This window comes from Cololabis saira, chromosome 16 (assembly GCF_033807715.1).
Source record: "Cololabis saira isolate AMF1-May2022 chromosome 16, fColSai1.1, whole genome shotgun sequence".
Classification (NCBI taxonomy): domain Eukaryota; kingdom Metazoa; phylum Chordata; class Actinopteri; order Beloniformes; family Belonidae; genus Cololabis; species Cololabis saira.
In genome coordinates this window covers 43043333-43068213 of record NC_084602.1, presented here as the reverse complement: position 1 = coordinate 43068213, position 24881 = coordinate 43043333, and the positions used below count along the sequence as shown (strand labels likewise).

General features: G+C 50.2%; 1 protein-coding gene across 1 annotated transcript in view; it reads left to right on the top strand.

Moving 5' to 3' along the window:
* The window catches only part of ak7b (adenylate kinase 7b), a 49948-nt gene extending 25763 nt beyond the window's left edge, over positions 1-24185 (top strand). The window contains exons 6-18 of the mRNA XM_061743353.1: positions 2559-2642; positions 3114-3202; positions 3269-3359; positions 3435-3512; positions 8372-8521; positions 9314-9442; positions 10098-10188; positions 13032-13154; positions 13238-13276; positions 19051-19248; positions 23309-23457; positions 23764-23922; positions 24120-24185. Coding sequence (XP_061599337.1) covers positions 2559-2642; positions 3114-3202; positions 3269-3359; positions 3435-3512; positions 8372-8521; positions 9314-9442; positions 10098-10188; positions 13032-13154; positions 13238-13276; positions 19051-19248; positions 23309-23457; positions 23764-23922; positions 24120-24173 — 1434 coding nt within the window. The 3' untranslated portion in view covers positions 24174-24185. The remainder of the gene's footprint in view (positions 1-2558; positions 2643-3113; positions 3203-3268; positions 3360-3434; positions 3513-8371; positions 8522-9313; positions 9443-10097; positions 10189-13031; positions 13155-13237; positions 13277-19050; positions 19249-23308; positions 23458-23763; positions 23923-24119) is intronic.
* The last annotated feature ends 696 nt before the right edge of the window (positions 24186-24881 follow it).

Genomic DNA, 24881 nt, shown 5'->3' with positions numbered 1-24881 from the left:
AATCAGTAGTACTAGTACCTGGAATCAGTAGTACTAGTACCTCAGGTACCTGAAATCAGTAGTACTAGTACCTCAGAAACCTGGAATCAGTAGTACTAGTACCTCAGGTACCTGGAATCAGTAGTACTAGTACCTCAGGTACCTGGAATCAGTAGTACTAGTACCTCAAAAACCTGGAATCAGTAGTACTAGTACCTCAGGTACCTGGAATCTGTAGTACTAGTACCTCAGGTACCTGGAATCAGTAGTACTAGTACCTCAGGTACCTGGAATCAGTAGTACTGGTACCTCAAAAACCTGGAATCAGTAGTACTAGTACCTCAGGTACCTGGAATCTGTAGTACTAGTACCTCAAACACCTGGAATCTGTAGTACTAGTACCTCAAAAACCTGGAATCAGTAGTACTAGTACCTCAGGTACCTGGAATCAGTAGTACTAGTACCTCAGGTACCTGGAATCAGTAGTACTAGTACCTCAAAAACCTGGAATCAGTAGTACTAGTACCTCAGGTACCTGGAATCAGTAGTACTAGTACCTCAAACACCTGGAATCAGTAGTACTAGTACCTCAGGTACCTGGAATCAGTAGTACTAGTACCTCAAACACCTGGAATCAGTAGTACTAGTACCTGGAATCAGTAGTACTAGTACCTGGAATCAGTAGTACTAGTACCTCAGGTACCTGGAATCAGTAGTACTAGTACCTCAGGTACCTGGAATCAGTAGTACTAGTACCTCAGGTACCTGGAATCAGTAGTACTAGTACCTCAGGTACCTGGAATCAGTAGTACTAGTACCTCAGGTACCTGGAATCAGTAGTACTAGTACCTCAAAAACCTGGAATCAGTAGTACTAGTACCTCAGGTACCTGGAATCAGTAGTACTAGTACCTCAAACACCTGGAATCAGTAGTACTAGTACCTCAGGTACCTGGAATCAGTAGTACTAGTACCTCAAACACCTGGAATCAGTAGTACTAGTACCTGGAATCAGTAGTACTAGTACCTGGAATCAGTAGTACTAGTACCTCAGGTACCTGGAATCAGTAGTACTAGTACCTCAGGTACCTGGAATCAGTAGTACTAGTACCTGGAATCAGTAGTACTAGTACCTCAGGTACCTGGAATCAGTAGTACTAGTACCTCAGGTACCTGTAATCAGTAGTACTAGTACCTCAGGTACCTGGAATCAGTAGTACAAGTACCTCAGATACCTGGAATCAGTAGTACTAGTACCTCAGGTACCTGGAATCAGTAGTACTAGTACCTCAAATACCTGGAATCAGTAGTACAAGTACCTCAGATACCTGGAATCAGTAGTACTAGTACCTCAGGTACCTGGAATCAGTGGTACTAGTACCTGGAATCAGTAGTACTAGTACCTCAGGTACCTGGAATCAGTGGTACTAGTACCTGGAATCAGTAGTACTAGTACCTCAGGTACCTGGAATCAGTAGTACTAGTACCTGGAATCAGTAGTACTAGTACCTCAAACACCTGGAATCAGTAGTACAAGTACCTCAGATACCTGGAATCAGTAGTACTAGTACCTCAGATACCTGGAATCAGTAGTACTAGTACCTGAGATACCTGGAATCAGTAGTACTAGTACCTGGAATCAGTAGTACTAGTACCTCAGGTACCTGGAATCAGTAGTACTAGTACCTCAGGTACCTGGAATCAGTAGTACTAGTACCTGAGGTACCTGGAATCAGTAGTACTAGTACCTCAGGTACCTGGAATCAGTAGTACTAGTACCTCAAAAACCTGGAATCAGTAGTACTAGTACCTGGAATCAGTAGTACTAGTACCTCAAAAACCTGGAATCAGTAGTACTAGTACCTCAAAAACCTGGAATCAGTAGTACTAGTACCTTAAAAACCTGGAATCAGTAGTACTAGTACCTCAAAAACCTGGAATCAGTAGTACTAGTACCTCAAAAACCTGGAATCAGTAGTACTAGTACCTCAGATACCTGGAATCAGTAGTACTAGTACCTCAAAAACCTGGAATCAGTAGTACTAGTACCTCAAAAACCTGGAATCAGTAGTACTAGTACCTTAAAAACCTGGAATCAGTAGTACTAGTACCTCAAAAACCTGGAATCAGTAGTACTAGTACCTCAGATACCTGGAATCAGTAGTACTAGTACCTCAGATACCTGGAATCAGTAGTACTAGTACCTCAGATACCTGGAATCAGTAGTACTAGTACCTCAAAAACCTGGAATCAGTAGTACTAGTACCACAAAAACCTGGAATCAGTAGTACTAGTACCTCAGATACCTGGAATCAGTAGTACTAGTACCTCAGGTACCTGGAATCTGTAGTACTAGTACCTGGAATCAGTAGTACTAGTACCTCAGGTACCTGGAATCAGTAGTACAAGTACCTGGAATCAGTAGTACTAGTACCTCAAGAACCTGGAATCAGTAGTACAAGTACCTGGAATCAGTAGTACTAGTACCTCAGATACCTGGAATCAGTAGTACTAGTACCTCAGGTACCTGGAATCAGTAGTACTAGTACCTCTGTGGACTGACCCGGTCTGTTCCTGCAGGACCCGGCCCGGTTCTCCACGTACGTGGTGGCGTCTGGACTGCAGTTCGGGATGGGAGAGCAGATCCTGCAGTACTTCTTCAAGGTGAGACCTGGAACCTGGAACACCTGGAACACCTGGAACACCTGGAACACCTGGAACACCTGGAACACCTGGAACACCAGGAACACCTGGAACACCAACACCAGGAACACCTGGAACACCTGGAACACCAACACATGGAACACCTGGAACACCTGGAACACCTGGAACACCTGGAACACCTGGAACACCTGGAACACCTGGTCTCTTCTGGTCAATGGTGCAACCATCGTGGTTGGAGGTGCAACCGTCACGGTTGGAGGTGCAACCGTGACGGTTGGAGGTGCAACCGTGATGGTTGGAGGTGCACCCGTGATGGTTGGAGGTGCAACCGTCACGGTTGGAGGTGCAACCGTCACGGTTGGAGGTGCAACCGTCACGGTTGGAGGTGCAACCATCGTGGCTGATCCTGAGTGTACTCGTGTATCGAGTATCGTCATACGAGTTGTTAACGGAGATGATGTGTGTCTGTAGGAATCGTGGCTGGGACAGGAACCGGACATTCCCGTCTTTGGAGACGGCTCGAACATCGTTCCCACGATCCACATCCGGGACCTGGCCAGGTAGGAGGTCGTGCTACGAGTTCCTTCACCGTAAACAGATCCAGGAACAGTTCTGTTGTGTTCCAGCGTGGTCCAGAAGCTGATCCAGAATCCTCCCAAACCCTCCTACCTGCTGGCCGTGGACCAGTCCCACAACCGCATGGATGAGATCGTCATGGTGAGCACCGAGACGCCGCCCCGGCAGAAACATCGTACCGGTATCTGCTGATGTCACATGACGCGTGTCCTGCAGGCGGTTGCTGATGCGCTGGGACCGGGGAAGATCCAGAAACGACCCTGGGAGGAAGCTCTGCTGCTGCAGGACATGAGTGTAGGTCCTTGCTGCTGGTCCACAGACACGCCTCCTTTGGTGTCACCTGTGATGTCACCTGTGGTGTCACCTGTGATGTCACCTGTGGTGTCACCTGTGATGTCACCGGCAGGTCTCTGACGAGCGGGGGCTCTGGTGGTCGCCATGTTGGCGGGACCTGATTCCCCCCAACCAACACTTTTGCTCTTTGATGGTTGTGAGGGTTTGGGATGGGGGTTGGGGGTTGGGTTTGGGGGTTAAAGTTAAGGTTAAGGTTAAGGTTGGGGTTAAGGTTGGGGTTGGGGGTTAAGGTTGGGGTTGGGGTTAAGGTTGGGGTTAAGGTTGGGGTTGGGGGTTAAGGTTGGGGTTGGGGTTAAGGTTGGGGTTGGGGGTTGGGTTTGGGGTTAAGGTTAAGGTTGGGGTTGGGGGTTAAGGTTGGGGTTGGGGTTGGGGGTTAAGGTTGGGGTTAAGGTTGGGGTTGGGGGTTAAGGTTGGGGTTGGGGTTGGGGGTTAAGGTTGGGGTTGGGGTTGGGGGTTGGGTTTGGGGTTAAGGTTAAGGTTGGGGTTAGGGGTTAAGGTTGGGGTTAAGGTTGGGGGTTAAGGTTGGGGTTGGGGTTGGGGGTTAAGGTTGGGGTTAAGGTTGGGGTTGGGGTTGGGGGTTAAGGTTGGGGTTGGGGTTGGGGTTGGGGGTTAAGGTTGGGGTTGGGGTTGGGGGTTAAGGTTGGGGTTAAGGTTGGGGTTGGGGGTTAAGGTTGGGGGTTAAGGTTGGGGTTGGGGTTGGGGGTTGGGTTTGGGGTTAAGGTTAAGGTTGGGGTTAGGGGTTAAGGTTGGGGTTGGGGTTGGGGGTTAAGGTTGGGGTTGGGGTTGGGGTTGGGGGTTAAGGTTGGGGTTGGGGTTGGGGGTTAAGGTTGGGGTTAAGGTTGGGGTTGGGGGTTAAGGTTGGGGTTAGGGGTTAAGGTTGGGGGTTAAGGTTGGGGTTGGGGTTAAGGTTGGGGTTGGGGGTTAAGGTTGGGGTTGGGGGTTAAGGTTGGGGTTAAGGTTGGGGTTAAGGTTGGGGGTTAAGGTTGGGGTTGGGGATTAAGGTTGGGGTTAAGGTTGGGGTTGGGGGTTAAGGTTGGGGTTAAGGTTGGGGTTGGGGGTTGGGTTGGGGTTAAGGTTGGGGGTTAAGGTTGGGGTTAAGGTTGGGGTTGGGGGTTGGGTCGGGGTTAAGGTTGGGGGTTGGGTCGGGGTTAAGGTTGGGGTTAGGGGTTAAGGTTGGGGTTGGGGGTTAAGGTTGGGGTTAAGGTTGGGGTTAAGGTTGGGGTTAGGGGTTAAGGTTGGGGTTGGGGGTTAAGGTTGGGGTTAAGGTTGGGGTTAGGGGTTAAGGTTGTGGTTGGGGGTTAAGGTTGGGGTTAGGGGTTGGGTGGGTGATTACGGCCCCCCTGAGGGGAACCAATACGCTTCTGCCTCCTACGCTCGTTAGCGATTTCAGAGATTGCTGAAGGTAGTGTTGCACTCTCCATCGTACATCCAGTTTGAGATCCGTATGCACTAAAGTATTTTGTCAGTGGGGTATGGTGTGGTACCTCTGAGTTTCAGAGCTGGGTTGGGGTTGGGGTTGTGTTTGAGGGTTAAAGTTGGGTTTAGGGGTTAAGGTTGGGGGTTAAGGTTGGGGGTTGGGTTTGGGGTTAAGGTTAAGGTTGGGGTTAGGGGTTAAGGTTGGGGTTGGGGTTGGGGGTTAAGGTTGGGGTTGGGGTTGGGGTTGGGGTTGGGGTTGGGGGTTAAGGTTGGGGTTAAGGTTGGGGTTAAGGTTGGGGTTAAGGTTGGGGGTTAAGGTTGGGGTTGGGGGTTAAGGTTGGGGTTGGGGGTTAAGGTTGGGGTTGGGGGTTAAGGTTGGGGGTTAAGGTTGGGGTTAAGGTTGGGGTTAAGGTTGGGGTTAAGGTTGGGGGTTAAGGTTGGGGTTGGGGGTTAAGGTTGGGGTTGGGGGTTAAGGTTGGGGGTTAAGGTTGGGGTTGGGGGTAAAGGTTGGGGTTGGGGGTTAAGGTTGGGGGTTAAGGTTGGGGTTAAGGTTGGGGGTTAAGGTTGGGGTTGGGGTTGGGGTTAAGGTTGGGGGTTAAGGTTGGGGTTGGGGTTGGGGGTTAAGGTTGGGGTTGGGGTTGGGGTTAAGGTTGGGGGTTAAGGTTGGGGTTGGGGGTTAAGGTTGGGGTTAAGGTTGGGGTTAAGGTTGGGGTTAAGGTTGGGGTTAAGGTTGGGGTTAAGGTTGGGGTTGGGGGTTAAGGTTGGGGGTTGGGTTGTGGTTAAGGTTGGGGTTGGGGGTTGGGTTGGGGTTAAGGTTGGGGTTAAGGTTGGGGGTTAAGGTTGGGGTTGGGGGTTAAGGTTGGGGTTAAGGTTGGGGTTAAGGTTGGGGTTAAGGTTGGGGTTAAGGTTGGGGTTAAGGTTGGGGTTGGGGGTTAAGGTTGGGGGTTGGGTTGTGGTTAAGGTTGGGGTTGGGGGTTAAGATTGGGGTTAAGGTTGGGGGTTAAGGTTGGGGTTGGGGGTTGGGTTGGGGTTAAGGTTGGGGGTTAAGGTTGGGGGTTAAGGTTGGGGTTAAGGTTAAGGTTGGGGTTGGGGGTTAAGGTTGGGGTTAAGGTTGGGGTTAAGGTTGGGGTTGGGGGTTAAGGTTGGGGTTAAGGTTAAGGTTGGGGTTGGGGGTTGGGTTGGGGTTAAGGTTGGGGTTAAGGTTGGGGTTGGGGGTTAAGGTTGGGGTTAAGGTTAAGGTTGGGGTTGGGGGTTAAGGTTGGGGTTGGGGTTAAGGTTGGGGGTTAAGGTTGGGGTTAAGGTTGGGGTTGGGGGTTAAGGTTGGGGTTGGGGTTAAGGTTGGGGGTTAAGGTTGGGGTTAAGGTTAAGGTTGGGGTTAAGGTTGGGGTTAAGGTTGGGGTTAAGGTTGGGGTTGGGGGTTAAGGTTGGGGTTGGGGTTAAGGTTGGGGGTTAAGGTTGGGGTTAAGGTTGGGGTTGGGGGTTAAGGTTGGGGTTAAGGTTAAGGTTGGGGTTAAGGTTGGGGGTTAAGGTTAAGGTTGGGGTTGGGGTTGGGGGTTAAGGTTGGGGTTAAGGTTGGGGTTAAGGTTGGGGTTAAGGTTAAGGTTGGGGTTGGGGTTGGGGGTTAAGGTTGGGGTTAAGGTTGGGGTTAAGGTTGGGGTTGGGGTTAAGGTTGGGGATAGGGTTGGGGGTTAAGGTTGGGGTTAAGGTTGGGGTTAAGGTTGGGGTTAAGGTTGGGGTTAAGGTTGGGGTTAAGGTTGGGGTTAAGGTTGGGGTTAAGGTTGGGGTTGGGGGTTAAGGTTGGGGTTGGGGGTTAATGTTGGGGTTGGGGGTTAAGGTTGGGGTTAAGGTTGGGGTTAAGGTTGGGGTTGGGGTTAAGGTTGGGGATAGGGTTGGGGGTTAAGGTTGGGGTTAAGGTTGGGGTTAAGGTTGGGGTTAAGGTTGGGGTTAAGGTTGGGGTTGGGGGTTAAGGTTGGGGTTGGGGGTTAATGTTGGGGTTGGGGGTTAAGGTTGGGGTTAAGGTTGGGGTTAAGGTTGGGGTTAAGGTTGGGGTTGGGGGTTAAGGTTGGGGTTAGGGGTTGGGTGGGTGATTACGGCCCCCCTGAGGGGAACCAATACGCTTCTGCCTCCTACGCTCGTTAGCGATTTCAGAGATTGCTGAAGGTAGTGTTGCACTCTCCATCGTACATCCTGTTTGAGATCCGTATGCACTAAAGTACGTTGTCAGTGGGGTATGGTGTGGTACCTCTGAGTTTCAGAGCTGGGTTGGGGTTGGGGTTGTGTTTGAGGGTTAAAGTTGGGTTTAGGGGTTAAGGTTGGGGGTTAAGGTTGGGGGTTAAGTTTGGGGGTGAAAGGGAAAGTTCATTTTTTTACAACCTGGACCTTATTTCTGGCATTTTTTATGGTCGTATACTCACCCAGAGGTGTTTGGTGTCATTTGGAGTCCTTCGGAAGATATTAGGAGTTTTGTGCGAGCCGCTTCTCCATATAACGGTAGTGAACGGGGCACAGCGGGACACAGACGATGTAGTGTCTAAATAACACGTTATTGCCACGAAACTCAGACACAGCTCTGTGTACAGCTGGAGTTCCTACTGTTAGTTTACTGTTAGTTATTTGAAACATGTCTGAATATTTGTCAAATTCTGCGGTTGTGGACGACGACTTTGAATATGATGGACGTCCTTACCGTTTTGAGCCAGAGTATACGGCTGAAGAGCTCACTGAACGGAGGACAGAGTGCACGCACAGAGATGACGTCATGCAGGTCAGAGGTCTTGTTTACAAACTGATTTATTTGTTACACACACAGCCCCGGATGTAGACAACAGGTCCTGGAAGCAGATCTAGTGATTCATAAAAGAAATGAAGAGTTTTGCGGCAATCATGTGTTATTTAGACGCTGCATCGTCTGTGTCCCGCTGTGCCCCATCCGCTACCGTTATATGGAGAAGAGGCTCGCACAAAACCCCTAATATCTTCCGAAGGACTCCAAATGACACCAAACTTTACCCTAACCCCTAACTGGGGTTAGGGGTTAGGGTTAGGGATGGGGATTAGGGGTTGGGGTTGGGGTTGGGGGTTGGGGTTGGGGGTTGGGGTTAATCCATCTCCCTCCTCCATCTGTTCCTCTCAGGTGACAGAGGTGGACTCCCTGCTGCTCCACCTGCAGATGCGTTAGGGGTTAGGGGTTAGGGGTTGGGGTTGGGGGTTGGGGTTGGGGTTAATCCATCTCTCTCCTCCATCTGTTCATCCTCTCAGGTGACAGAGGTGGACTCCCTGCTGCTCCACCTGCAGATGCGTTAGGGGTTAGGGGTTAGGGGTTGGGGTTGGGGGTTGGGGTTGGGGTTAATCCATCTCTCTCCTCCATCTGTTCATCCTCTCAGGTGACAGAGGTGGACTCCCTGCTGCTCCACCTGCAGATAGAAGCCGTGTTCATCAACCAGCTGTTCTCCTTCAGCTGGCGGTGTCGGTCCGGTCTGGTGGAGAACATCCATCTGGTGGTGGAGGAGTTCCGGAGAACCTGCGGCCTGCTGGTGGGTCTAGTTCCCCCCCCTGGTTCTGGTTCTGGTCCAGTTCTATATTGAGCTAGAACAGTCTCATAATTTTCAAATGCACACACCGTTTCACAAATGCACAGGACACAGGACAGGACTGTTTCTCAGCATCAGTTTCTGCATCTGCAGGACTAAGAGTCACCAGGCCCGACGGCTCTGGTTGAACGGCCTGACAAACCATCTCCGATCGCGCTGTTTTCTTCACCGAGATCACTAGAAAAGCAGAGCAGTGATCTCCTCTCCATCCCGTGTTGCTGTTTATGTATCTTTATTCCACCAACTCCAAATATTAATCACTTTTCTAGCGAACGGCGCTAACGCAGCTTAAACAGCAGGTGTATCCGCCCCTTTAATCTGATTGGTTTAGAATAAATCGTCCCCCACGTGGGTGCGCTGTTATGATTGGCTGGAACAAAGGAAGACATCTGATTGGTTGCAGATTCTTCCGTGTTAAAAAAACGTACTTGTGGATCGAATCACGTCAGGGGAGTCTTAGGTCACACGCAAATCCAGCGCAGCTCACAGACAAAAAAACGTTTGTAAATCAGGTTATATTTGTGTGTGCATCAAAAATACACTTGGGTATTTGTCCTACGCACGTGTGAATTGTTCTGTGCATTTGCGAATCGGTGTGTGCATTTGTGAATTTTGTCCTGTGCATTTGCGAATTATGAGACTGTTCTAGCTCCATACAGTTCTGGTCCCTGACTGTGTCTCCCTGCTGGTTCTGATTCTGGTTCTGGTTCTGGTTCTGGTTCTGTCTCCCTGCAGCCCATCAGGGTGTGTGTCCTCGGCCCCCCCGCCGTGGGAAAGACCACCGTGTCCCTGCAGATCTGTGAGCGCTACCAGCTGCACCATGTCACCATGGAGACGGCCGTGGCCGAGGCCGTGGACCAGCTGGTGAGGACGCGGGTCCATCGTGATGACGTCCGTCCTCACGTCCATCGTGATGACGTTCGTCCTCACGTCCATCGTGATGACGTCCGTCCTCACGTCCATCGTGATGACGTCCGTCCTCACGTCCATCGTGATGACGTCCGTCCTCACGTCCATCGTGATGACGTCCGTCCTCACGTCCATCGTAATGACGTCCGTCCTCACGTCCATCGTGATGACGTCCGTCCTCACGTCCATCGTGATGACGTCCGTCCTCACGTCCATCGTGATGACGTTCGTCCTCACGTCCATCGTGATGACGTTCGTCCTCACGTCCATCGTGATGACGTCTGTCCTCACGCCCATCGTGAGGACGTCTGTCCTCACGTCCATCGTGATGACGTCCGTCCTCACGTCCATCGTGATGACGTCCGTCCTCACGCCGATCGTGATGACGTCCGTCCTCACGATGGACGTGATGACGTCCGTCCTCACGCCGATCGTGATGACGTCCGTCCTCACGATGGACGTGATGACGTCCGTCCTCACGCCGATCGTGATGACGTCCGTCCTCACGTCCATCGTGATGACGTCCGTCCTCACGATGGACGTGATGACGTCCGTCCTCACGTCCATCATGATGATGTCACTCCTCACCAGTCCTCCTTCTCGTTGGCAGGAAGCGGCGATGCAGACTCCAGGATCTGGGGTCTCCCCAGCAGAACTGCAGGAGCTGCTCAGGGGTCTGAAGGACGACGGGGGCCAGTCAGGTCTGAGAGTCACATGACCTCCGGAGAGTCACATGACCTCTGGAGAGTCACATGACCTCTGGGAGTGTCACATGACCTCTGGGAGAGTCACATGACCTCTGGGAGAGTCACATGACCTCTGGAGAGTCACATGACCTCTGGGAGTGTCACATGACCTCTGGGAGAGTCACATGACCTCTGGAGAGTCACATGACCTCTGGGAGAGTCACATGACCTCTGGGAGTGTCACATGACCTCTGGGAGAGTCACATGACCTCTGGAGAGTCACATGACCTCTGGGAGAGTCACATGACCTCTGGAGAGTCACATGACCTCTGGGAGAGTCACATGACCTCTGGGAGAGTCACATGACCTCTGGAGAGTCACATGACCTCTGGGAGTGTCACATGACCTCTGGAGAGTCACATGACCTCTGGAGAGTCACATGACCTCTGGGAGAGTCACATGACCTCTGGGAGTGTCACATGACCTCTGGGAGTGTCACATGACCTCTGGAGAGTCACATGACCTCTGGGAGTGTCACATGACCTCTGGGAGAGTCACATGACCTCTGGGAGAGTCACATGACCTCTGGAGAGTCACATGACCTCTGGAGAGTCACATGACCTCTGGAGAGTCACATGACCTCTGGAGAGTCACGTGACCTCTGGGAGAGTCACATGACCTCTGGGAGAGTCACATGACCTCTGGGAGAGTCACATGACCTCTGGGAGAGTCACATGACCTCTGGAGAGTCACATGACCTCTGGGAGAGTCACATGACCTCTGGAGAGTCACATGACCTCCGGAGAGTCACATGACCTCTGGGAGAGTCACATGACCTCTGGGAGAGTCACATGACCTCTGGAGAGTCACATGACCTCTGGGAGAGTCACATGACCTCTGGGACTGTCACATGACCTCTGGAGAGTCACATGACCTCTGGGAGAGTCACATGACCTCTGGGACTGTCACATGACCTCTGGAGAGTCACATGACCTCTGGAGAGTCACATGACCTCTGGAGAGTCACATGACCTCTGGGAGAGTCACATGACCTCTGGAGAGTCACATGACCTCTGGGAGAGTCACATGAGCTCTGGAGAGTCACATGACCTCTGGAGAGTCACATGACCTCTGGAGAGTCACATGACCTCTGGGAGAGTCACATGACTCCTGTAACCCAAAACATGTTTTTATCCACTAGGGGGGGGGTAAAAATATCAAAAAATTGATGCATCGCAATTCTCCCCGTCCTAATTCAATATGGATCAAGCAAAGTCTCTGAATGATTCCCCTCCTGGCCAGAGGGGGCGCTGTGGGCTACATTTTCTTATGATTGGCGTTTTGTGGACGGTGGCTGCAACGCGACCAAACAACAATAAAATGTCGACGATGGCAAGAAGAAAATCTTTCAGATCAGACGTTTGGACCTTTTAGTCCAGGGGCCAGAGCCCAACATGTCACTGGTCAGTTCCACTCAAGGTGACCAAACTTGCTTATAATTTTTGAAAAGATCCTATCTGTAGATGATATCCTGGTATAAAACCTTCCTGAGTGGCAGCTGGATCAGAGTTATCAGCTCATGAAGTTCAGAAAATTACATTTTAGATGCTGCTGCATATCCTGGTTTAGACTCATGTTCAGGAAATCTGTCAATGTTTCAATATATTGTCTAGACCCTCCAGAAAAACGCGGGCAAAAATCCTTGATTCCGCGGACTAAAATCCTTGATTCCGCGGGCTAAAATCCTTGATTTTGCGGGCTAAAATCATTGATTATGAGATTAAATGTGCGGGTTTTTTATGTGCTTTTATGCGGTGAAATTGCGGAATATGCTGTAAGTTGCGGAATATGCGGAAAGTTGCAAAATATGCGAAATATGCAGGAAGTTGCGGATTCGGCGCTGAGCTCTTCCCTATATAAATTCAGATCGTCTGATCTGAGGTCGTAAGAGAAAAAAAAAGGAGAGCGCGGGTGGAGAGGAGAGACGCGACCGGCCCGGGGGCCGGCCACCTCTCTCCTCTCCACCCCGGGCGGGTCCCGCACGTCGCGACCGGGCGTCCCGACATGTCCCTCACAACACTCCCCCCTTTTTCCAAACTTTATGCGAAAATGTCGGCGATGATGCGGTGAAATCAAGCGAGCCCCGCATAATTTGCATATTCAGAGCGGACATATGCAATATTAACCCCAGTAAAAGTGATTTTTCTGCACCAGACATTGAAATCCACGGAAGGTCTGTAAATCCACGGACAGCCGTGAAATCCGCGATCACGGAATCGCGGATTCCTGGAGGGTCTAATTGTCTTTGGAATCATTGGAGACCTTTAAAGCATTCATTCAAGCTAAGATGTGATACATTTCCTGAATCCTTATGGTCCTGTGAGTATTCCAGTTTTTGTATTGTGTGTCTCTATTGTTCCTAGATGACACAGGGATAAAATATACTATATCATTTAGGTGAAAATTGTGTGTGTTGTTTGTAGTTTAAAGAGCTGCAGTGACCTCGATGTTGGTCAGAAAGATTCACATCTTAGCTTGAATGAATGCTTTAAATGATACCAAAGACAATATAGTGAAACATTGACAGATTTCCTGAACATGAGTCTAAACCAGGATATGCAGCAGCATCTAAAATGTAATTTTCTGAACTTCTGAGCTGATAACTCTGATCAGCTGCCACTCAGGAAGGTTTTATACCAGGATATCATCTACAGACACGGATATTTTCAAACATTATAAGCAAGTTTGGTCACCTTGAGTGGTTCTTATATCTGGTCTGGAACATTTAAAGAAGGAACACGAGAAACGGACCTTTCCCCTTCATGCATGTGCTGCCTGTGCTACTGTGGTTCCTCTCAGGTGTTCTGGAGCAGCATCTGCAGGTGTTGAAGACCAAGCTGAAGTCCCAGCCGTGCAGGGACCAGGGCTTCGTCCTCGATGGATTCCCCCTCACGTACGAGGACGGCTCGGAGCTGTTCACCGGTGAGACGCCGCTCTGCTGCCCCCTAGCAGCCGTGAGGCGGTACTGCAGCTGATACTCACACTGTTCTGTCATTTATCTGCAGAAGACGAGGAGGAATCGTCCCAGAGTTCCATCATGCCAGGTATCTGCAACCCGCCGTCGCTGCAGGACCGACATCAAACATAGTTACCACTCCTGTAAAAGTCGCCTAAAACGCCTGTCCAAGTTCTACCAAAGTAAATGTAAAGCTGTTCTTGAACCGTTTCAAGTTCATGGATGGTTCTGGTCTCTTTTGAAAGGTAACACTCTGGAGTTTTCCCCCAACTGTCAGAATCTGTAACTGCTACTTGAATTCAGTAATCTAAGTTTGAACACACTGAAATAGAAGGTTTTTATTTGTTTTGTAACCAGATGTCTACAGATGAATCTGTGACTTATTAGCTGGAAAACACAATGAGACACAGCCTGAAGCCTTATCTAGTGCAAGTTCAAATTTGATAACAATACCACAAAAAATGAGTATTTTACACATGTTTATGTAAAATTATGTCAAAACCTTTCGCCAAAAAGACACTTGGATAACCATGGACATAACTCTTTTTTTTTTTTTTTTTTTTTTTTTTAAGATTTTTTTGGGCTCTAGTGGCCCTTTATTGAGATGCAGATTGGAAAGGGGTAGAGAGAGAGAACGGGGGAGACACGCAGCAAAGGTGCGCGGGCTGGATTCGAACCCGCGACCGCTGCAGGAGGAGGACTGTAGCCTCAGTATATGAGCCGCTGCTTAACCCACTGCACCACCGAGCGGCCCACCATGGACATAACTCTTGAACCTTTCAACGTACAGTCATAATTTTAGCCTCTAATGGAAGCTGACACTTAGAAGTATTCTATCCTATATCCAGATTCACTATCAATATTGCTGAAATATATATGAATACATATAAAGAGTCAAAATATGGACGCACGTTTGATTCGCTGCAGTGATTTCATGGATTGCATGGACTTCCCAGCTGTGGGATTTATCCCGACCCCCTGAAGCGGCACATTGTTGTTTTCAGCATTTCATTGGCTATAAATGTGCCAGTCATCAGCGCGATTGCTCCAATTGGCAAAAGCAGGACATTTGCATACAGGCTCATTGGCTATTGTAGTTGGTGAAGGGGACAGGGAAGCTCCTGTATGGCCGGATGAGCTGTCAATCAAAAGGACAGGGAAGCTCCTGATTGGTCAGATGAGCTGTCAATCAAAAGGACAGGGAAGCTCCTGATTGGTCAGATGAGCTGTCAATCAAAAGGAAGGGGTGCAGACTCTATTTTGAGTAAAGATCTCTGGTGTGGAGACGTGCACAGCGCAGTTACAGCCAACAACAGTTGAACATCTAGCTTTTTTCCAATGAAGCAGCGGCTGTTTGTGGATATTTACTGGTATAATAATGTATTTGTGGATATTTACTGGTATAATAATGTATTTTGGACTAAATACTTTACTGGATTGGATGGACTGGACCTTTCTGACTGTAACCAGACCATTTTTGTGGGAATATTTTTGACCGAACGAGTTCTATGAGGCTTCATCGGTGAGTTGCGTCATCTGCTCAAATCTTTGTGTGTTTGTTTGTGGTATTGATTTGTACCAGCTGCTATGATTATATCCTGAAATGGTTTATATTGGTGGAATCACAAGAATCTTAGCTTTCCAAAGATACGTCGCATGAGAACCTCACGTAACATATGAGCTGTAAATGACCTAGTTTTGTAAATTATGGACTGATAGCCCGCGGACGGGCCGCCAGAGTGGCAACGGCCACCTTATAAAAGTCCCTTCTACTCTTATTTTAAAAAAAGTGAAAGATCAAACTCTAGAAAAACATTCTCACCCAGATCACCAACCAACACTTATTTCAAAGTTACTTTTGAAAATATTAAGTTTGAAAAATTGTAGTTCAGAAAGATTTTAGTTCAGAAAAAGTTCAGTTCTGAAACAGAACCAGTTGCTGGTAGTTTCCGGTGGAAGCCAGCAGGTTCTCAGATCTGTCCTGTTTCCATCTGTAAGTGGAACAGTGAGGAACAGTAGTGGAGCCAGAGGGGGCGAGGGGGCGAGGGGGCGAGGGGGCGAGGGGGCGAGGGGGCGAGGGGGCGAGGGGGCGGTCGCCCCGGGGCCCACAAGCTCATAGGGTCCAATGATAGGGCCCCGTTTTGTGTGATACGTTCATCTATAATCGTAAATTGTAGGCTATAATTACGATAAAAATGTGCATTGTGCGGCCAGTGTAGCTAATTCTTACTTTACAACTGTCCTGAACGCATCAGGGCTGTGAGCCAACGCTGATTGGCTGTAAAGGCTGATTTATGGTTCTGCATTAAATCGACGCAGAGCCTACGCGGTAGGATACGCGGCGACGCGCACCGTACACGCGCGTCGCCGCGTATCCTACGCGGTAGGCTCTGCGTTGGTGTAACGCGGAACCATAAATCAGCCTTAACAGTTTCAGCCAATTTGCAGACTCGGCAAGTTTGCTACCGTGAAGGAAACGAGCGCTAAACTTTAAAGAGGACTAAGCATGTACAAAGTTTTGAATGTTACCCTGTTTTCCACGTTACCTGGATCATTTTGGGTTATGGAAGAGTCGACTGCCGTTGGTGAGTCAGTGTAACCTTCTTAAATAATGTCTTTATCAGAATGTTGTGTAGCCTTGACCACCTGCCTACTGAATGAGCTTTGTGTTGTTGTCAACTAGACTAGAGTCTATTCTCTATTATAGAGCTCAAAAATTATGTTATAGACCGCTGTGTCTACAGTATATCTATCTAAATAGATTGTGTAATTTTAGACCAGGAGAGGTAGAAGCATAGGCCTATAGACTTTTTTTTTTTTTTTTTTTTTACCTTGTCTGCACACATATTATTGATTGATACCATGACGGTAGAAACCAAAAGTGTATATATGTGCATTATTACTATATGTAATATATACATATATATACGCACACATATGCGTACACATACATAAATATACACATTATACACAGTGTTTTTTTTTTTTTTTTTTTTTTTTTTTTTTTTTTTTGGGGGGGGAGGGGGTGGGGGGGGGGGTGACGACATCCACTGCCAATCCAGGAAGCAGGAACACACGGAGACACACGTCAAGCACTGGAAATCTGCAACAAAAAACCACAAACAAAGCACGAAACCGGCACGGAGCCAACCAAAACACGAACAGCAATCGACCTAAATCTTGAGATCTGATCGCAGTCTGAGCTAAGCTATCGCTACCGCTACCTAAACCCAAAAACTAGAGAGCCAGCATGCAGGTGAACAAGCCAGTGTGTATGTCTATGTGTGTGTGTGTGTATGTATATGATCATGCGTGTGTGTGTGTGTGTGTGTGTGTGTATGTGCATGTGACTAAATGACTATATGTGTGTATGTGTGTGTGTGTGTGTGTGTGTGTGTGTGTGTGTGTGTGTGTGTGTGTGTGTGTGTGTGTGTGTGTGTGTGTGTGTGTGTAATAAACCAAACAAAGCTCCACCTGAAGTGTATCTATAGTGGGGGAGGGGGGGAGCGACCCCGCCACCCGCGAGACCAGAGGCCGACCAGGAAGAGCCCGGAACCCAGGCCACCGGCAAACCCCACAGAGGGGAGAAGTAGGAGGGAGGCAACCCACCGCCTGCGAGGCCCCCCCCCCGCCCGGCGGCGGCCGAGGGGGCCCGCGGGCGGGGCCCCCACGGCACGGGAAGAAGCAGCCAGGGATCCCGCGGCGGCGGACCGCGACCCAGGCAATCCCCGGCCACCCGGTCCGGGCCGGACACGCGGCCAGGAGGCCCTCACCCTTCAGGCCAACGACCCCCACCCGGCAGAGGGCCAGCCTGCCCGGAGAGACAGAGCCGCCCCGGCCGCCGACGCGGGCAGGCGCACCCGTCCCCCACGAAAGTGGCCCTCCAAGACCAGAGGGGCGCCCCGCCGTAGAGGCAGCGGGGGGGGACCGGAGACGGGCCCGGAGAGAGGGAACCCCCCAACAAGGCGACACCCGCGCAGGCCCGACAACGGAGGGCCCCAGACCCAGGCATCCCATTCATTCATCCATTCACCTATCCGATACCTATACTAATAATAATATAATATACTATACATAATAATAATAATAATAATAATAATACTAATAATAATAATATTAATAATAATAACCATCTTTGTATAATATAATATTGATAAATTATTAAGTTTTTGATGTCCTGCCAATGGAGGCTCAAATCCTCCATGGCAGGACCCTTCCATACCGCATTCTCACCGACACAGACATACAATCACGCACCGTTTCCCCCTCCCCGGGGGGGTCCAGCACCGCCAGAAGGCACCCCAGGCTGCACGGCGGGCCCCGCCAGGCCCGGGTATCCCGACCCACCCGTCCGAGGCCCAGGCCGGTGAGGGAACGCGGGTGATGTGGGACCCCCTCCCGCCCCTTGTGTTGAGTGCATGTGATTAATGCCATAAAAACAGGGAGGAGGGAGGGCCAAGTATCGATTGACACATAGGCCTATAGACTTGGCTAAATAAAAGTGAGAATAAATGTTGTTTGATGCGCTCCGCTACTGGTGAGGAACCAACTGAAAGTTTCATGTCTCTGCAGGGTTGCTGGTTCTCCTGGTTGCTCATGGGTCCGTGTCTCTGCAGGGTTGCTGGTTCTCCTGGTTGCTCATGGGTCCGTGTCTCTGCAGGGTTGCTGGTTCTCCTGGTTGCTCATGGGTTCATGTCAGGGTTGCTGGTTCTGCTGGTTGCTCATGGGTCCGTGTCTCTGCAGGGTTGCTGGTTCTCCTGGTTGCTCATGGGTTCATGTCAGGGTTGATGGTTCTCCTGGTTGCTCATGGGTCCGTGTCTCTGCAGGGTTGCTGGTTCTGCTGGTTGCTCATGGGTCCATGTTTCTGCAGGGTTGCTGGTTCTCCTGGTTGCTCATGGGTCCGTGTCTCTGCAGGGTTGCTGGTTCTGCTGGTTGCTCATGGGTCCATGTTTCTGCAGGGTTGCTGGTTCTCCTGGTTGCTCATGGGTTCATGTCTCTGCAGGGTTGCTGGTTCTCCTGGTTGCTCATGGGTTCATGTCTCTGCAGGGTTGCTGGTTCTCCTGGTTGCTCATGGGTTCATGTCAGGGTTGCTGGTTCTCCTGGTTGCTCATGGGTTCATGTCTCTGCAGGGTTGCTGGTTCTCCTGGTTGCTCATGGGTTCATGTCTCTGCAGGGTTGCTGGTTCTCCTGGTTGCTCATGGGTCCGTGTCTCTGCAGGGTTGCTGGTTCTCCTGGTTGCTCATGGGTTCATGTCAGGGTTGCTGGTTCTGCTGGTTGCTCATGGGTTCATGTCAGGGTTGCTGGTTCTCCTGGTTGCTCATGGGTCCGTGTCTCTGCAGGGTTGCTGGTTCTCCTGGTTGCTCATGGGTCCGTGTCTCTGCAGGGTTGCTGGTTCTGCTGGTTGCTCATGGGTCCATGTTTCTGCAGGGTTGCTGGTTCTCCTGGTTGCTCATGGGCTCGTGTGTCTGCAGGGTTGCTGGTTCTCCTGGTTGCTCATGGGTTCATGTCTCTGCAGGGTTGCTGGTTCTCCTGGTTGCTCATGGGTCCGTGTCTCTGCAGGGTTGCTGGTTCTCCTGGTTGCTCATGGGTCCGTGTCTCTGCAGGGTTGCTGGTTCTCCTGGTTGCTCATGGGTCAGTGTCTCTGCAGGGTTGCTGGTTCTCCTGGTTGCTCATGGGTTCATGTCAGGGTTGCTGGTTCTCCTGGTTGCTCATGGGTCCATGTCTCTGCAGGGTTGCTGGTTCTCCTGGTTGCTCATGGGTCCGTGTCTCTGCAGGGTTGCTGGTTCTCCTGGTTGCTCATGGGTCCGTGTCTCTGCAGGGTTGCTGGTTCTGCTGGTTGCTCATGGGTCCGTGTGTCTGCAGGGTTGCTGGTTCTGCTGGACGCCCCAGACGAGTTCCTGCTGGAGCGAGTCCTGGACCTGCCGGAGCAGCAGATGGAGGAATTGAACTACGACCCCGAGAGTTTCCAGGAGGAACTGGAAACCTTCAGAACCAAGAACCAGGACGATGGAGGGGCCGCCGGGTTCTTCCTGGAGAAGGACGTAAAGACCCTGAACCTGGGTAATCTGGGGGGGGGGGGGTACCAGGGGTCTCTCTACGTCTCTCTACGTCTCTCTACACCTCTCTACACCTCTCTACTTCTCTCTACACCTCTCTACTCCTCTCTACACCTCTCTACACCTCTCTACACCTCTCTACGTCTCTCTACATCTCTCTACACCTCTCTACATCTCTCTACACCTCTCTACGTCTCTCTACACCTCTCTACTCCTCTCTACACCTCTCTACACCTCTCTACACCTCTCTACGTCTCTCTACATCTCTCTACACCTCTCTACGTCTCTCTACACCTCTCTACATCTCTCTACACCTCTCTACGTCTCTCTACACCTCTCTACACCTCTCTACGTCTCTCTACACCTCTCTACACCTCTCTACATCTCTCTACACCTCTCTACGTCTCTCTACACCTCTCTACACCTCTCTACGTCTCTCTACACCTCTCTACACCTCTCTACGTCTCTCTACGTCTCACTACACCTCTCTACACCTCTCAACATCTCTCTACACCTCTCTACACCTCTCTACGTCTCTCTACACCTCTCTACACCTCTCTACATCTCTCTACACCTCTCTACACCTCTCTACTCCTCTCTAGACCTCTCTACACCTCTCTACTCCTCTCTAGACCTCTCTACACCTCTCTACTCCTCTCTACACCTCTCTACGTCTCTCTACACCTCTCTACACCTCTCTACACCTCTCTACGTCTCTCTACACCTCTCTACTCGTCTCTACTCCTCTCTACACCTCTCTACATCTCTCTACTCCTCTCTACGCCTCTCTACACCTCTCTACGTCTCTCTACACCTCTCTACACCTCTTTACACCTCTCTACATCTCTCTACACCTCTCTACACCTCTCTACTCCTCTCTACACCTCTCTACACCGCTCTACTCCTCTCTACACCTCTCTACTCCTCTCTACACCTCTCTACACCTCTCTACACCTCTCTACACCTCTCTACTCCTCTCTACACCTCTCTACACCTCTCTACTCCTCTCTACACCTCTCTACACCTCTCTACATCTCTCTACACCTCTCTACACCTCTCTACACCTCTCTACACCTCTCTACTCCTCTCTACATCTCTCTACATCTCTCTACACCTCTCTACTCCTCTCTACACCTCTCTACGTCTCTCTACGCCTCTCTACATCTCTCTACACCTCTATACTCCTCTCTACATCTCTCTACACCTCTCTACACCTCTCTACACCTCTCTACACCTCTCTACACCTCTCTACTCCTCTCTACACCTCTCTACACCGCTCTACTCCTCTCTACACCTCTCTACTCCTCTCTACACCTCTCTACACCTCTCTACTCCTCTCTACACCTCTCTACACCTCTCTACACCTCTCTACTCCTCTCTACACCTCTCTACACCTCTCTACACCTCTCTACAGCTCTCTACACCTCTCTACATCTCTCTACACCTCTCTACACTTCTCTACTCCTCTCTACACCTCTCTACACCTCTCTACTCCTCTCTACACCTCTCTACACCTCTCTACACCTCTCTACACCTCTCTACACTTCTCTACTCCTCTCTACATCTCTCTACACCTCTCTACTCCTCTCTACGTCTCTCTACACCTCTCTACACCTCTCTACATCTCTCTACACCTCTCTACACCTCTCTACGTCTCTCTACACCTCTCTGCACCTCTCTACACCTCTCTACGTCTCTCTACGTCTCTCTACACCTCTCTACGTCTCTCTACACCTCTCTACATCTCTCTACACTTCTCTACACTTCTCTACTCCTCTCTACGTCTCTCTACTCCTCTCTACTTCTCTCTACACCTCTCTACACCTCTCTACACTTCTCTACGTCTCTCTACACCTCTCTACACCTCTCTACACCTCTCTACTCCTCTCTACTCCTCTCTACACCTCTCTACACCTCTCTACACCTCTCTACACTTCTCTACTCCTCTCTACTCCTCTCTACTCCTCTCTACACCTCTCTACACCTCTCTACACCTCTCTACACTTCTCTACTCCTCTCTATGTCTCTCTACACCTCTCTACACCTCTCTACCTCTCTCTACACCTCTCTACACTTCTCTACTCCTCTCTACGTCTCTCTACTCCTCTCTACTTCTCTCTACACCTCTCTACACCTCTCTACACTTCTCTACGTCTCTCTACACCTCTCTACACCTCTCTACTCCTCTCTACGTCTCTCTACACCTCTCTACACCTCTCTACTCCTCTCTACTCCTCTCTACACCTCTCTACACCTCTCTACACCTCTCTACTCCTCTCTACACCTCTCTACACCTCTCTACACCTCTCTACACCTCTCTACTCATCTCTACACCTCTCTACACCTCTCTACAGCTCTCTACACCTCTCTACCTCTCTCTACACCTCTCTACACTTCTCTACTCCTCTCTACGTCTCTCTACTCCTCTCTACTTCTCTCTACACCTCTCTACTCATCTCTACACCTCTCTACACCTCTCTACAGCTCTCTACACCTCTCTACATCTCTCTACACCTCTCTACACTTCTCTACTCCTCTCTACACCTCTCTACACCTCTCTACTCCTCTCTACACCTCTCTACACCTCTCTACACCTCTCTACACCTCTCTACACCTCTCTACTCATCTCTACACCTCTCTACACCTCTCTACAGCTCTCTACACCTCTCTACATCTCTCTACACCTCTCTACACCTCTCTACACCTCTCTACACTTCTCTACTCCTCTCTACATCTCTCTACACCTCTCTACTCCTCTCTACGTCTCTCTACACCTCTCTACACCTCTCTACATCTCTCTACACCTCTCTACACCTCTCTACGTCTCTCTACACCTCTCTACACCTCTCTACGTCTCTCTACACCTCTCTACACCTCTCTACACCTCTCTACGTCTCTCTACATCTCTCTACACCTCTCTACACCTCTCTACACCTCTCTACGTCTCTCTACGTCTCTCTACACCTCTCTACGTCTCTCTACACCTCTCTACACCTCTCTACACCTCTCTACGTCTCTCTACATCTCTCTACACCTCTCTACACCTCTCTACACCTCTCTACGTCTCTCTACATCTCTCTACACCTCTCTATGTCTCTCTACACCTCTCTACACCTCTCTACGTCTCTCTACACCTCTCTACACTTCTCTACGTCTCTCTACATCTCTCTACTCCTCTCTACACCTCTCTACACCTCTCTACTCCTCTCTACTCCTCTCTACACCTCTCTACTCCTCTCTACACCTCTCTACTCCTCTCTACGTCTCTCTACACCTCTCTACACCTCTCTACGCCTCTCTACACCTCTCTACACCTCTCTAGGTCTCTCTACACCTCTCTACACCTCTCTACGTCTCTCTACACCTCTCTACACCTCTCTACACCTCTCTACATCTCTCTAGGTCTCTCTACATCTCTCTACACCTCTCTACGTCTCTCTACACCTCTCTACACCTCTCTAGGTCTCTCTACACCTCTCTACACCTCTCTACATCTCTCTACACCTCTCTGCACCTCTCTACGTCTCTCTACACCTCTCTACACCTCTCTACACCTCTCTACACCTCTCTACACTTCTCTACGTCTCTCTACACCTCTCTACACCTCTCTACACCTCTCTACACTTCTCTACGTCTCTCTACACCTCTCTACACTTCTCTACGTCTCTCTACACCTCTCTGCATCTCTCTACACCTCTATATGTCTCTCTACACCTCTCTACACCTCTCTACACTTCTCTACGTCTCTCTACACCTCTCTACACCTCTCTACACCTCTCTACGTCTCTCTACACCTCTCTACACCTCTCTACACCTCTCTACGTCTCTCTACATCTCTCTACACCTCTCTACACCTCTCTACACCTCTCTACACCTCTCTACGTCTCTCTACACCTCTCTACGTCTCTCTACGTCTCACTACACCTCTCTACGTCTCTCTACACCTCTCTACACCTCTCTACGTCTCTCTACACCTCTCTACACCTCTCTACACATAGAGAATGAATGTCAGCCGTGACGATTCCAGTGTGAATCGAGGCTAACGTTGCTTGTTCTCCCTCCAGACGTCTCCCAGGACAACGATCAGCTGATGCAGCAGGTCTGGGAGGCCCTGGGACCCCCCAGGACCCTCAGACCCCCCAGGGAGGAGGAGGAGGAGGAGGAGGAGGAGAGGAGGAAGGCTGAGGAGACCAGGAGGAGGGAGGAGAGGGAGAGGGAGGAGAGGGAGAGGGAGGAAGAGCAGGAACAGGAGGAGGAGGACGAGAGGAGCCGGGCGGCGCGCTGGGAAGACTGGGTAGGTGGAGGTGATGTTTACCCCCGAAAACCTGGATAAACCCTGCTGGTGTGGAGCCGGGTTAAGGAAACGTTATACCAGGTTTAATCCTGGTTTAAACCTGGTTTATGAATGTTAAACCTGGTTTATGAGTGTTTAAACCTGGTTTATGAATGTTAAACCTGTTAAACCTGGTTTATGAACATTAAACCCATTTAAACCTGGTTCCACGTGTCTGCTCACCAGACTTGGGTTCTGGACCAGGTCCGGCATCAGGAGGACCAGCTCCTGCAGGTCCAGTCGTCCCAGACCAGGAAGTACCTGATGGAGCAGGTCGTCCCCCCGCTGGTCCGGGGTCTGCTGGAGGTCTGCAGGACCCGGCCCCCCGACCCGGTCCACTTCCTGGTGAGTCCTGGTCCAGGTCCAGGTCCTGGTCCTGGTCCTGGTCCTGGTCCGGGGTCTGCTGGAGGTCTGCAGGACCCGGCCCGCCGACCCCGTGGACTTCCTGGTGAGTCCTGGTCCAGGTCCAGGTCCTGGTCCTAGTCCAGGTCCTGGTCCAGGTCCAGGTTCTGCTGGAGGTTCACGACCACTTCCTGTTTCAGGCGGAGTTCCTGCTGCAGGACGAGCTCCTCCACCCTCGGAGCCACGCCCCCTGATGAGACCACGCCCCCTGGTGTGACCACACCCCCTGAGGTGACCACGCCCCCTGATGAGACCACGCCCCCTGATGAGACCACGCCCCCGAGGTGGCCCCGCCCCCTGCTCCACACGCTCACCTGGATCCTGGACCGAAGTTATAAAGTTATAAAGTTAAATCATTAAAAGTTATATTTTGGTCAACATTATATCTCACATTAGTTTGTTTTTGTCTCAATAAAACTGTATTGTATTTAAAACAATTTCATGAAATAAATAACTAAATAAATAAATGTTGGGTGGTTATTTAGCTGTGATGGAGCTTCCCCTGCGTTAGCGTTAGCGGTGTCCATTTTAGCGTTAGCTGTGTCATGTTAGCGTTAGCAGTGTCCATATTAGTATTAGTGGTCTCCATGTTAGCATTAGCGGTGTTAGCTGCTCAGTTCCTGCATCCTCGGCTTCGGAGCATCAGTCGGGGTTCCATTGCTTTCCGTTGTGATTTCAACAGTTTTTCAACTCGTACCAACTTCAATTCAATTCAATTCAATTTTATTTCTATAGCGTCTAATACAACATAGTTGTCTCCAGGATGTTTCCAGAACATGAACATAAACATAAACTCCCGAGCAATTATTATATAAACAATGGCAGGTAAAAACTCCCCTAGTGGGAGAAAAACCTTAAGCCAAACAGTGGCAAGAAAAACTCCCCTTTAGGAGGGAAGAAAC